Consider the following 14,097-nt stretch of genomic DNA (forward strand, 5'->3'; position numbering starts at 1 on the left):
CAGTAAAAGAAAGTGATCAGATGGTCATGACGCTGGATTGGGAAGGAAATTAAAGCATGCTGTATTTTCTGAAGCGGGTATAAATAGTGACCAAAAAACTGCTACAAAAACCAATTAAAAGTCACAGTTGCTTGTGTATCTATCTGTCGCTAACCATGACACAGAGAAAAGCTATATCTATGGAAGACTTGCATATATAGTAAATAAGCTACACACAAAATAGGCTTTTAATCATGGATGAACTGTAACTATATTGTATCCAATCCTGCTCTCTTTACTCAGAAAAATGTACTCCCTGGAAGTCAATGTGTGTTTTTCTTAAAAAAGGAGGGCAGGATCTGGTCCATACAGCTTGGTATTCACTAATGAGCAATGATCAAAAAGAAAATCCTCTGTTCATGCCAGTTACATGGAAGTTAGTATGTACTGCATGGACAGTGTCATGGAAAACTCCACACCAAAACCCCAAACCCAACCGGGGTTTCCATTCCTTTATAATATTTACCTGTACATCTGCCTTTCTATGTATATATCAGTCTTTGTCACAAACAGTACACTAACCTCTGAACCTCCCTGTGACGGCCTTTATATTTTAAAAATGTTAAAAGAATCACTTATTTGTCCTATTATCACAAGTGTTTTTTCCTTTTCCTATTACTAATTTGCTGAAGTTAAGTAAAAACGTTAGTCCTCACCCACTCCTCCAGTCAGTCATATTATACTTATAATCACCATGACAACAGATAATGATCTCATAAAGGAAGGATTATGACTCAATTGCATGAAGAAGAGGAAGTCAGGGTTGGTTTACACTGAAGAAGAGCTTTAATTTCAGCAGAAACATCTTGGGCCTGATTCACCACTGTGTTACTCCAGTTTTACACAGGTAAAACACCACTGATTTCAGAGGAGTTACACTGGCATAGAACTAGAGTATTATAGTGATGAGTCAGGCCCCTTGATTAATTTCAATTAATTGCAACAGAAATATTCAGAATTACATTAATGACAAAAATAAATTTGTTTTAAAAGCCTCAGTTAGTGTTTTTATGAAGCAGGCGCATTATCCAAATTAGCTCAAGAAATGCACCCAGAAGTGAAACATGATTATTCTTATGTCAGCAATATTATTTCAAATAAATACAATTTATTACATAAGCAGTCTGTGTTAACCACCAAGATACTATAAATTGTTCCATTTAATAGGGGAACAAGGCAATTTGGGGGAATATCGTTCACTTTTATCACAGCTGTGGCATTTCATCCCCAGTCTAATGTTCCTTCTTGCTTCTAAAAAAATATGGTGTCAGACTGGATATTTTTATTTCTAAGATAAAGCTGAAGTTTTAACAAGAACAATCTAGTAATTTATACAACCATATATCCATGCAATTTGTTCAACAGAAGAGAGGAGCAGGCATAAAATTTTACCAGCTTAATTTTTTTTTAGTTCAACTGGAAAATTCTATGGCAATTTTTTGTATATGTATTTTTTTTCAAAAGAATTACATACCTTGGGACAATCATCTTAAAAGCAAACAAAATCAGCGTTAGCAGCTGAGTGCACCTGAGTGCTCTTCCTGGTGCTTTTGAAAAACCTATGATGATAAACCACTGAATGCAAGTAGCGGAATAAAAAATCTTGATAAGGAAACATATTTCAGTTTCAGTTTTCGAAGCTATTACAATTAATCAACAGTGTGTTTAAAAATAAAAAAGAGAGGAAAAAAGATTTTCAGTACCATGAGACCAGCTTTAATAGCCCTTTCAAGTAAAACTGTAGGCATAAAATTAATCCATTGTGTTACCTTAATTCTAAGATATATCTTTTCTGTCCTTCAGATTCTCCTCTCATTTACATTGTTTTACATTGGTGGAACTATATTGGCTCATATCCTCAGCTAGTGTAAATCAGTGTACTGTAGCTTCATTGACCTGGCCTCTTGACATCAGGGGATTTACTCCTGATTCACACCAATGTGAGAGGAGAATCAAACCCTCACATCTTCATATCTAAATCTCTAACCTAAAATGCCCTTCCCTTTTTTTTCTGCTCAGAGCTGAGAGTTAAGGTCTCAAAGTTCAACTTTGTTCAGGAAATACCCCCAAAACCTTTAGTTTTAAAAATTAATGCTTCCCTTTTAAAAGGCCCCAATGTCCCTTACTGAGCTACCTCAGCTTTAAGTGACCTGGTAAGAGCAGAAGAGAGGGATAATGGCAGGTGGAGGGAGGAAAAGCGCCTCTTGGATGCTGCAAAGCCAGTGTCCCTGATTCTGAGCTGTGTTCAGGCAGAATGCAATGCATCTTAGGAAGTGGTTGTGGACCAAATGATGGTGTTCAGCACCTTTGTGGCTCCCCGAATTCTGGGGCAGATGGAAACCAGTTTGATCCCTGGCCTAAGTTAGAGCTACCTAAAGGGCCATTACAGAAGCCAAGAATAACTGGAACAGAGAGGTGTTTTAGCCCAATGCCCATGCTAAGCCCTCTATGTCAGGGATTGTGAGTGGGTGGTATAGAACTACAATGTGGCCTCTGTGCCTTCCAGGGATTTTCCTGAACTGGGGAATATCCAAGGTAGTTGGAGTGGCACAGAGCAGGAGGAATGGAGTTGTGGGGGCAAAGTCAGTGCCAATAGGCCTGAAGGAGTCCATACCTCTGTAATATAGGAACTGCAAATGGCACCATGGAAATAAGAGAATATTCTGTACTGATAACACACTAAGGGCCAGGTCCTGCCATCCATACTCAATGGGAGTTGTGCACATATATCTGAAGAAAAAGTTTGGCTCTTAGAATTATGGATGGAACTCTACCCTTAATCTGTCACTATGATAACTCAAACCCTAGTCTAAATGTGCTTGGCACAATGGCATCCCATACCTTGGGTTTGGGACAGAATCCTACCCTACCCAGAATCCTACCCAGAGCAAGAGTAGAACCATTTTCTACTGAAGCCCCAGTCCACGTTTCCTTTTATGTGGGAGTGGAAAAAGGCTGATGGATCCATTTAGGACAAATCTATAAACTTAACTTCTGCCAGTGAGAAGGTGCAGCGGCAGCTGTCTGGTCACACAAGGATCCCAATGTTTTCTTAATGGCTATATGTGGCTGATGACAAATCAGTTAGTAGAAGGAAGAGGGGTAGTGAGGAGATGCCAGTGCCAGTCCAAGGACTTTCATTTAGTCCTAATGTACTCTGCATGTGACATTAATACGGCTCCCTCTCACAGCCAGGAATCCAGCCAGGCCTAATAATAGCCCCTGGCTCCCTCTCTGTCCACATGAGGCTCTCAGATAAGCAGCAGCCATATGAGGTATCTCTTTCACTCCCGTTTGCCCCCCCCCCCGCCCCCATCTCTCTCTCACGCAGTCTCCCAGACATATGCAGATCCAGAGGCGTCGGGGACAATAGGGAGAAAGGTAGATATATCCACTCCCATCTCTCGGCACAAGAGAGAAGGGGATTTGCTGCTGAGGCTCAAAAGCAGTGAGCAAGTGCCACTGTGGATTGTTGGGTGGGTGTTATTGTCATGGGCAGGGTTGGAGAGGCCCTGAAGATCTTAGGGGGCCACTTAGGGATGTCAAAACTGGGGCCCATTGGCAGTTACATGAGGCAGATAAATTGGAGCCCTTTGCACCTGTTGGGCACCCCCTGGAGATGCTGAAACAAAGGCCCTCTCACTTCCATATAGGGCTCTCTGTAGATTTCAAAATGGGGATATGGGACTCATTCCCAGGGATCTCAACATGGGAACCCCTGAGAACATCAGACCGGGGGTCTGGTACTTATATGGATTTGCAGTAGATGTGAAAACAGAGACTCTCTGCGGATGTAGAAATTTGGGGGTCCCAGTGCTGCACACACCAATATAGGGACCTTTGCACTCTCAACAAATCTGAAAATTATGTGCACTTTCAGCAAGGGCTCTTGGAGAACCAGTTGCTCTGCTGTTTTAGGATTTTCATGTGCCTAGGTCTGGCCTGGACCGTGGAGTTCTGAATTTGTAGTGTAGGTGTGTCATTGTGAATTGTGGGGTTGTTATGAATTGAACCTGTATTGTGGGGTTGTTCTAGATTTACTGCTGTGTTGTTGCCAGGGGTTGCAGGGTAGTTGGTGCGGGCAGGGAGGGGGCAATAGCCCTACAATGATATATTCCTGCTACTGACTGAAACTGAAACTAGGGGAAGTTATAGGAAAGGATAGATTCACATAAATTGCACAGTAACTAGTGAAATGCTGATGTCAAGGGGTCAGGGTTCTACAACCAGCAAGCTATTTGAATCTCACTGTTGATCGACAGGAGATGTTAACTCTTAGAACACGAGCATTTGCTAACCAGGTGATTGCTCTGGTAAGTGAAAGTTTCAAATAATTATTGTCAATTATATTTCATAAGTTTTGCCAATTTCAAAAATGAAAGTGGAAATTGTTTTATACAAATTATTAAATTACACGTATTGTAGTTACAAAATAGTGCAAACAATTTATAAAAGCAAAAACATGAATAATATTTCAAGCTTTCCAGTATTTTCTGGTATATCAAACATGTTCTAGGCAAACAAAAAGAGAAACTTGAGAGCTTTGGAAGATGGATTTAGCTAACAGAGCAAATTTTAGAAAAATGGCCTCGTTTTCTGAACGCATAATTTTGGGTGTGTAAAATACTTGTGCATGCACTTTTTGTTCACTATCACTTCTCTGTGCAAATAATATTTTTATATACGCAAAAACCATCTGCAAACTGCAAACTGAACAAAAATGTATAACTTATATCACTTTCATGTGCCACTGATTAGTGCACAAAAACTGCCCATACAGGAATTTGTTTGTGCTAATTTTTATGTGCACAAAGTGCCTGATCTAATGCCCACTACAGTCAATGGGAGTCTCTTCATTGATTTCCCAGGGTTTTGGAGCATTCTCGAATTAAAGTCAGGCTAAGGCATCATAGAAAAGGTAGCCCACTTGGTCATTTTATTCCTAGCTCTTTGATATTTATGAATCTATAAGATTTTAAAGAAAAAAACATTTCTGGTATTTGCTGAGATTGAATCAGTATTAATCTAACTCCACTTCAGGGCTCTGGGCTGGCAATAAATGCAGCTCTCAATGTCAAAACTTTCCAGGATCACACACCACACAACCCCTTTGAAAAGCAATCAAAGCATCTTCAAGTATCCACTGATCAAAGACACAGCCAACAGTTTTTGTAGCATTGTAAAATGCTGAAGAACCCATTGTTAAGTGTTGTGTTGTTTCTCCACACACAAAGAGCAAAACGTTATGTTCAGTCCGAATTATTTTTACTTTAGTTTAAGAGAGCAACAAAACCAGGAAGAAGAAGTGTCCATGAGGGAGCAGTGTGTGCGTATGTGTGTCCTCTGTAACAATCTGACCTGAACGTAACACAAAATGGCTGCCAGTCTCTGCTGACAGCAGTTAGCATTTTAAAAGTACAGTACACACAAACAGGGTCATAACAGTTACATAGCTATATACAATACATCACAGTAGGGAACACAAGGTCATGTATGCTGCTTGTCACTCATGATCCTGTTTTTTTTTTTAAATTAAAGTTCTCATGCACACCATTTGCACGCTGGAGATCACTGGGGAGCATATCGAGAGCATGTCTAGCAACAAGCTTTCTAGCAGAAGCCAGCCCATGTGTGGGGTGCATAAGACCTCACGTTTCCTAGGACTGCGTGAAAATAAATATATACTAAAGGGTTTTGAAAGAAGAAATGAGCAAAATACACACACACCGTATGTTATATGGACCAATCTCATCCCAAGGACAGAATTCTACTTGCAATGTCTACAACCTCAGAAAAGTGTAAAGACTCATCATCCCCATCCCTTCCAGCTCAAAGCAACTCAGTGCACATCACCTAGAACAATGAAGAGACATTAGTTATAGGTCTGATCCAGCTCCCATTTAAATCAATGGGAGCCATTCCTTTGACTTCACTGGGACTTGGATCAGGCCCGATGGGCAAAATTTTCAAAAATGTCTATGTGACTTAGGAGCCTGTGTCACAGTGAAAGCCGAAATCACTTTTGAAAATGGGACTTGGGCTTCCAAGTCATTTAGGTGGAGGTTTTATAAAAAGTAAAGCCCATTACTAACAACATCTAAAGGCCGTACAGTAATATAATCCTGGGATTCTAAACACACGGTTTATAATGTTATCACCCTGATATTGATTTACCTCTCCAGTGGCTGCTAGCCAAGGCATAAAAGTATATTTAATCAACATATTTTCTTCATAGCTCATCAGAGCATAGAAACATAAAGAATATGTAGTCAGAGGCCCCAGTTTTTGGCTTTGACTGAGCAGTGCTTGGTACAGAACCCAAAGGAAGATGCGACAAAGAAGGCTTTGTACCACCTTTGTATCCTCCAGATTCTAGGACTGGCCTGAAGGCTGCTCTATCTTACATTTGACTGCCATCTTCCACAAGGGCTTATTCTGGTGGCTGGGAATTGTTGGAGCACAAAGGTAATCCAGCCACACCCCTTTCCCTCAGCCAGGCCACCTGTGTAGGGACTAAGAAGAAATGACAGACTCACAGTGCTGACTCTACCCCAACTGAGAAATCTCTCTATACAAGGGAAATTTGTGGTGGTGGTGGGGGGGGGTAAGCTCTACCTGGTTTACAGTCCCTTTGCATTGGAGCAGCACAAAGGGGCTGTAGTGGAACTGAGAATTGAGGACAGAGTACGCTTACAGTATGATAGCTTCATAAAAGCCGAAATTCATGATTCTGAGATAACAACTGTGTTTTTATTTATATTTTTAACTGTTCCTGCAGCACCCTAGAGCCTCGGAGGGGGTAAGCTTTAGTTTCTGCATAACATTATGTATTATTATTATTAATAAGGTTCACTTCACGAAGAATATTAAATTAAACTAACAAAACAGGTAAAATAAAAATAAAGGTAGCAGACCAGAACAGGAGGTAAATCAACAATGTGGCTCTGAAATAAAGTAACATTTGCAATTGAAGATTTGCAGTTGGATCCATTTTTCATAGCCAAAAAATATGAAATCAGCAAACAAGGCTATAAATATATTTTGGGCGCCTGGTGACCTTACAAAGCACTCAAACATTGTAGTGGAGGTTTTATAATGACATCCAAGCCCTTTGCTTGATATAAATACAGTATCTGGCTGCAATTTACATTTGTGTCCCATTTATCCTCTCCTTGATATAAATGTTCCATCTTTTCCCTTTATAAACCAGAGCAGAAAGCAGAGCAGTCCCATTTTATTATTATCCTTTTAATAACCTTTCTAATAGTGTAAGTGAGAGTAGTAATGTCCTTCCAGTTACCTCACCTAAATGAAATGTTAACTGAAAGTCAGGAAAAGAATGGTGGTTTTGTAGCCGAGGCATAGGAGTGAAATTCTGGACCCACTGAAGTCAATGAAAGGATTTTTTCACCCCTGGGTTTTATTCCTGGTTCATCTTCAATCTTCCTCAGTAACCTTTCAGTTCTTTGTGCCAAAGTTTCCTCATCTGTAGAATGGGGAAAAATCCCTACCTCACAAGGGGGGTTGTAAGATTTCATTCAGTAATGTTTGTGGAAGCACTTTGAGATCTTTGATTGGAGGAGGCTAAAGAAATGCACAGTTCTTATGAGGAGAGGTAAATATTATAACTTCAGATCTGAAAAGTGTTAACTCAGCAGTTAAAGTTGAAGTAATTTTCATCCTTCTTCATAACAAAGTATAAAAAAAAAGACAACTCCTACTTAAAAAAATCAAGGCCCAATTAATTAAGGCCCAATTAATCCTACAAGCCCTCCATATCCAGAACTCCCAGTGAAGTCAGTTACCAGATCAATAATGTAATGGGTTCTCAAATATTCAGTTTCAATGTAGACAGCAAAAAATGGCTGTAGTGTCATCTTTCACCAGCACAGGGCCCAATCCTGAGATCCTTTTTCTTTCTCCCCTAACTCTTTATTCCAGCAAAACTCTCATTTCCTTTCACTGAGTACAAACTGAGTCATAAGCTCAGAATTTGGCCCTCAGAGAGACTATGAAGTTATGGTTTATTTTCCAGATACATTTTTAAAATGCGGTAATAATCCTGATCCATTGCTCAAATTTGTTGTGTTGAGCTCAAGACTTGGAAAATGGAAAGAAGTGACAAAGTCAATTGATGTGTCTGGCTTTTACTGCAGGTTCAGTGTAAGAAATCCACAACTTGCTAAAACGGCATGATGACTAGTTATGCAAACATCTTAAACTGAAAGCACAGTCCTGGGGCTGGTACTGTAGCTGCACAGCCCTTCCTCACTTGGGAGATAATTATGATTTCTAAACTTCGACACTACAGAGAGATGTGGACTCTGCCGTGAGGAGCCCCTTAGTGGATTTTTTTGATAATTTCATACACTTATGTTTTTCATAGTGATGTGTTGTTTTTTTTAACAAAAATAAGCCTACAACCTAGAGTCTTCTTGTTAAAGCTTCAGGAAGCTGCTCACCACTGCTGCAGTCTGAGATCCTGCTCCTGCTTGTGTATAATGTTTCTTATTTGAATATTCCTATTTAGTGTTTGCAGGATTTGGAAACAGGTTTATGATAGTATTTATAACAGCTTTCAAACATGGCTATACCATGGCTTTACAGCCTGTCTACAAATCACTTACCCTGTGACATGATTCCTTAACACAGCTCTGTAACAGTACTGTCTCATTATCACCCTACAAACAAAAGGTGTGTTAAAACACCGATTCCTCTAGACATGACAGATACATGTGCATTGGCACGGGTTTACAAGGCCTCATTCTCCCCTCACACCGATTTTATATCAGTGCATTCCAAGTCCATAGCTTGTTAAACTGAACTGGGGAGGTTGTGGGGCACAAAGACAAAGATTACAAAACCACTGTGTCCTTCACATTTTTTCCCTATGGATAAACATAAAGATACAGTATATAAATAATTAAAATTCAATTAAAATACCATCTGGGGCCACTATAGATGGCATCAAACCTTGTTAAACTATGTCACTGAATTACATAAAGGCCTTCGGAAAGGCTGTAGCACACAGTTTAGAAACATAGGCCGGATTCTCCCCTCAGATACCCTGGTGCAAATCAGTACTAAACGGAGTTACACTGGTGTAAGACAATGCAGACTCAGGCACATTGTTTAGTCCCAGGCCCCTCCCAACAACACTACCAGATCATATTATTTTAAGTTAATATCCATGCTGGGAGGAATGGCCATGTTTTAACAGGGTTCTCCAACATGGTAAATTTCATAGTGCAGGCAGACAGGACTGTATTTTTAAACATGCAGGAAGAGTGGAGGCCCTCAGATGTGATGGTGATGGGCAGGTAGGTAGATAGAACCTAACTCTCTCCCTCCATACCTCTTTCTTCTGCTTTCCCTCCACTGGTTCCAATGTTCGTCCTCTCCTCCGCCCCCAGCGCGCTGTCCTCAGATCTAAGAACAATCCCCAACCCTATGTATCCCCGTGGGTCTCTCCCCACTTCCTGCAGCCTTTCCCCTGCTCACCTGGGGTCATCCTCCCCTCCCTTGCCATGCGAGCACCAGGACCAGGGTTGCCTTTCCTCAGTGATATCTTCTCTGCCTACCCTATTGTTCTCCTCAAACCCACAGAGAAGGCTGCCAGCAGGGGGAGAGGCAGGGTGGTATCTGTTACTGCACCGAGTATGAGGCTGTCTCATGGCTGTCCCTGCTAGTGGGAGGACAGAAGTGCAGGGATTTTCTCTCAATACCCTTCTACATGCTGGGAGCTGAGCTGGGAGATGCAGTGGGGACAAATGGGTAGGTGGTGCCACCCAATGTCTGCCCATTGACCATTACGTCTTTGACTTAAGCAGAATTATAACAGAATGACTCCAGTTTGAGCAGAGAACCAGGTCTGTTGTGTAAACCGTCCCTTTCTATGGTCTCAGTGGGCTTGAATCTCTACTACCTTGCGTTATATACATTTACTCTGGTGTAAAATGGTAGTGAATCTGAATTCTTCACTGACTTGCATTGGTGGTCATATTTTACACCTGCTTCACAGAAGTGTAAATGACTATACAAGGTGTGACGTAATGAAGAATCAAGCCCACAATTGTTGTTAGCCTTTTGGGCACATTTCCTGCAGTCCTTACCCAGACAAAACTCCTGCTGAAGTCTTTAAGGAACAGTGAGCACTGAAGTGTGCCACTGATGGACTAGAAGATTTCAAAATAATCAAGTGGTCTGAGCTAAATGAGCTGAACTATAAGGTGACATTCAGCATCTGCATGGTGGACTGATTTTCTTTATGGGTGTGTATGTGTGAACAGGTTTCAGAGTAACAGCCGTGTTAGTCTGTATTCGCAAAAAGAAAGGGAGTACTTGTGGCACCTTAGAGACTAACCAATTTATTTGAGCATGAGCTTTCGTGAGCTACGGCTCACTTCATCGGATGCATACCGTGGAAACTGCAGAAGACATTATATACACACAGAGACCATGAAACAATACCTCCTCCCACCCCACTGTCCTGTTGGTAATAGCTTATCTAAAGTGATCATCAAGTTGGGCCATTTCCAGCACAAAAAGCTGGAAATGGCCCAACTTGATGATCACTTTAGATAAGCTATTACCAACAGGACAGTGGGGTGGGAGGAGGTATTGTTTCATGGTCTCTGTGTGTATATAATGTCTTCTGCAGTTTCCACGGTATGCATCCGATGAAGTGAGCCGTAGCTCACGAAAGCTCATGCTCAAATAAATTGGTTAGTCTCTAAGGTGCCACAAGTACTCCTTTTCTTTATGTGTGAACAGAAGCTTGAAGGCCTGATCCATGGACTTTTTACAGTCATTGAGAATCTTTCCATTTGCTTTAATAGACTTTGGATCAGGCCTTAAGAGAGGTGACAGCAGGGAGCCACAAAAGAGAACGCTGAAAGGGAGGTTTAGGGTTTCTTTGACAAGAAAACTGAGGGGAGAAAAGGGAAAAATTACTGAACCCCAAAGAGGTTCATTTGAGGTGGCCTTTGTCTTTGGAGAACACTGACTCACAAAGTGTTATTCCAGTTATTTGCCAGTGTAAATGCCCTGAAATCAGGCCCTTTGTATTTAATTTTTATATCTGTGACTTGTCAGGAAAAAGGGAGAAAAAAAGAGAGCCAAATGGCAGAGATAAAATTATAGTAGTTGAAAGTATATTTTTTCCCTTGGAGTTTTATCACATCTAAAACTAGTCAAGGCAGGCAAAAGACTTTAATTAGGGATCAACCCTGCATTAATTGCACTCCCAGAACTCCCACTGGGTTGCAGAGTTTGCAAGGCAAATACTGGAACCTTGTGCTAGCCTATGACAGCCTGAAAGTGATTCTAAATGGACTATAAACAGAAGTGAAACTGACTAGTTGATTCTCAGAATCCAGGCTGAGATAAATGTAAAAGGTACTGGTGACAAGTAAATTTTAAATTTCTTTCAATTTTAATAATCTGAGGTGTGAAAGCTATTTGTCACATAGGTAAGCTCAATAAAATATATGACTTTCAACCTGACAGCGTACGTCAAAATAGGCTCAATTGATGAGTGTCAATACCAATAACTGATTTTTAGGCTAAGCAGCAACACAGGGCCTGATTTTCAGTTAGCAGGTAGGTGGATGTCTACATATGATATCAGTAAGAGTTTTGATTGACTGAGGCCTGGAGGACTTGTCCTTGCAATTTTAGTTCCAATTGGGACGTAATATTTAATTGCTTGGATCTCTCTAAACAATACCATAAATATTTGGTAGCGTGCATTACATCATTAGAACATTACCGTAATACAGTATTTTTTCTATTAAATGCCAGTGACCTGTCAGAATGTTAAAATATGTATCAATTTTAAATGCAGAATGAAAACTGTATTTCATTTGTTCAGGCATCAAAAATGAGAGTGAAAATAATATAGTCCTCATCTTGGAATCAAGCTCAGTTTGAAAATGAAACGGTTATACATGTTCAAGTATGTATTAATGGTTTATAACCTGTCCTTTAGAAATGCTTACTGTCATTAGGATTTAACAGCAAAATTCAACTGTCAGAGGATTTATTCTTATAAGAAAATTATATGCTTTCCTCCCCCCAGAAATATTTTATGATGAAGGCATATCACTTCGAGAGCAATCAGACATGCAAGTAGCCCTTCCAAAAATCAAGCAAGTTCTTGAAGAGATTTAAAAATAGAAAATTTTGAGTTTTATTATGGATCACAAGACTGAAGGGAAAAGGAAGCAGCGACATAGCTTGACTTTACTGGATCAATTAAACAGTATGAAAGAATTAACACAAATGATTGATGTGGTCCTTGTAGCAGAAGGTGAGAAGTTCCCCTGCCATAAATTGATATTGGCTGCATTCAGTCCCTATTTCAAAGCTATGTTTACCTGTGGCTTGCTTGAGTGCACCCAAAGAGAAGTGGTGCTCTATGACATCTCGTCAGAGAGTGTGTCCATAATACTCAACTACATGTACAGTGCAGATTTGCACCTCACTAATTTCAATGTCCAAAGTGTTGCTGTTGCTGCATTTTTTATGCAGATGGAAGATGTTTTCAATGTGTGTCAGAAATACATGATGGACCATATGGATGCTTCCAACTGTGTGGGGATCTACTATTTTGCAAAGCACATTGGGGCAGAGGAATTGTCCGATCAAACCAGGCAATATTTGTATCAGCACTTTGCTGAGGTGAGCTTGCATGAAGAAATATTAGAGGTTGAAGCACAGCAATTGCTGAGTCTCATAAGATCAGATGATCTGAATGTATCCCGGGAGGAGAGCATTTTGGACTTGGTCCTCAGATGGGTGAACCATAGCAGAAAATCACGTGTCGAGTACCTGATTGAACTCCTGAAGCAAGTGAGACTGGAACTTGTAAGTCCTTCTTTCCTAGTGGAAGCTCGGAAAAGGAACACGGTTCTTCTCTCTAACTCAGAATGTCATGATATGATTGATGGAGCATTAGAAACTATAAAGAAATCCACCCACCCCTCTCTCAGTCTTCGCTATGGCATGGAGACCACCAGTCTTCTACTTTGCATCGGCAATAATTCTCTGGGGATTCGATCAAGACATGGTAGCTATGCAGATGCCAGTTTTTGTTACGCTCCTGCAACACAAAAGACTTACTTCATTTCCTCCCCAAAGTATGGTGAGGGTTTAGGATGTGTGTGTACCGGTGTTGTCACTGAGAACAATGATATTATTGTGGCAGGGGAGGCCAGTGCTGCCAAAATGTCTAGACAAAAAACCAAGAACATTGAAATTTATAGGTGTGTATCCTCAAACAGGAGGAAAAAATTAATCATTGTTTTAAAGTTAAACAATAAATAATGTTCCTGGAGCAGAAAAAGGCCACTAGAGAAAGCATTCTTCTCCCCATATGTTTGTATGTGGATTTCAGGTACCCAAAGCAATTTGTTACAAAGGGCAATCTGTCCCTCTCCATGAAACACTGAGGCATCGCCTTCTATATTAAGGGCCAAATCCTGACCCTTTTACTCATGAGAAGGCCCATTGACTTAGATGGAATCCTTGTATAAGTAAAGTGAACTGGATTTCATCCTAAGTCTCTTTCTGTAGACCTCATATTCCCCTAACTGAAAGGTCATCAGTTTGTTAGTATTTTCTTTCCTGGATCATTCCTCCAGGTCATTTATTTAATAGTGGTGCTGATGTCTGAGATGTGGAAATTAATGAATGAGTTTGGTCATTCGTGAATCTACACCCAGCTTTAACTATACCATGCTGATGATGCATGGGAGCTAAAATGTAATAATCATAATCATAATAATAAATAATTATTAATAATTAATAATATTGAAACCTTCACTCTGTTTTTACTCATTCCTCACTCAGATAAACCCGCATTAAGGAACATAGGAGCTTTGCCAGAATCAAGACTGATTACAAAGTGAAGCCAACATCAGCAAATGTGGGGCCTAAATTGAGGCGCATAAATCCACAATTAGACACTTAAATAAATGTGGCCTTTGTTTCAGAGGTGCTACTGCAGGTTTCACTGAGTACAGTGGGAGTTATGAGCGCTCAGCTCATGCAAAATAA

General features: G+C 40.4%; 1 protein-coding gene across 1 annotated transcript in view; it reads left to right on the plus strand.

Annotated features, from left to right (window-relative positions):
• The first annotated feature begins 3,340 nt into the window (after nucleotides 1-3,340).
• Nucleotides 3,341-14,097, plus strand: part of KBTBD12 (kelch repeat and BTB domain containing 12) — a 48,182-nt gene continuing 37,425 nt past the window's right edge. Inside the window, exons 1-2 of the mRNA XM_073351377.1 lie at nucleotides 3,341-3,420; nucleotides 12,119-13,304. Coding sequence (XP_073207478.1) covers nucleotides 12,235-13,304 — 1,070 coding nt within the window. The 5' untranslated portion in view covers nucleotides 3,341-3,420; nucleotides 12,119-12,234. The remainder of the gene's footprint in view (nucleotides 3,421-12,118; nucleotides 13,305-14,097) is intronic.

This window comes from Lepidochelys kempii, chromosome 7 (genome assembly GCF_965140285.1).
Source record: "Lepidochelys kempii isolate rLepKem1 chromosome 7, rLepKem1.hap1, whole genome shotgun sequence".
NCBI classification, from domain to species: Eukaryota; Metazoa; Chordata; order Testudines; family Cheloniidae; genus Lepidochelys; species Lepidochelys kempii.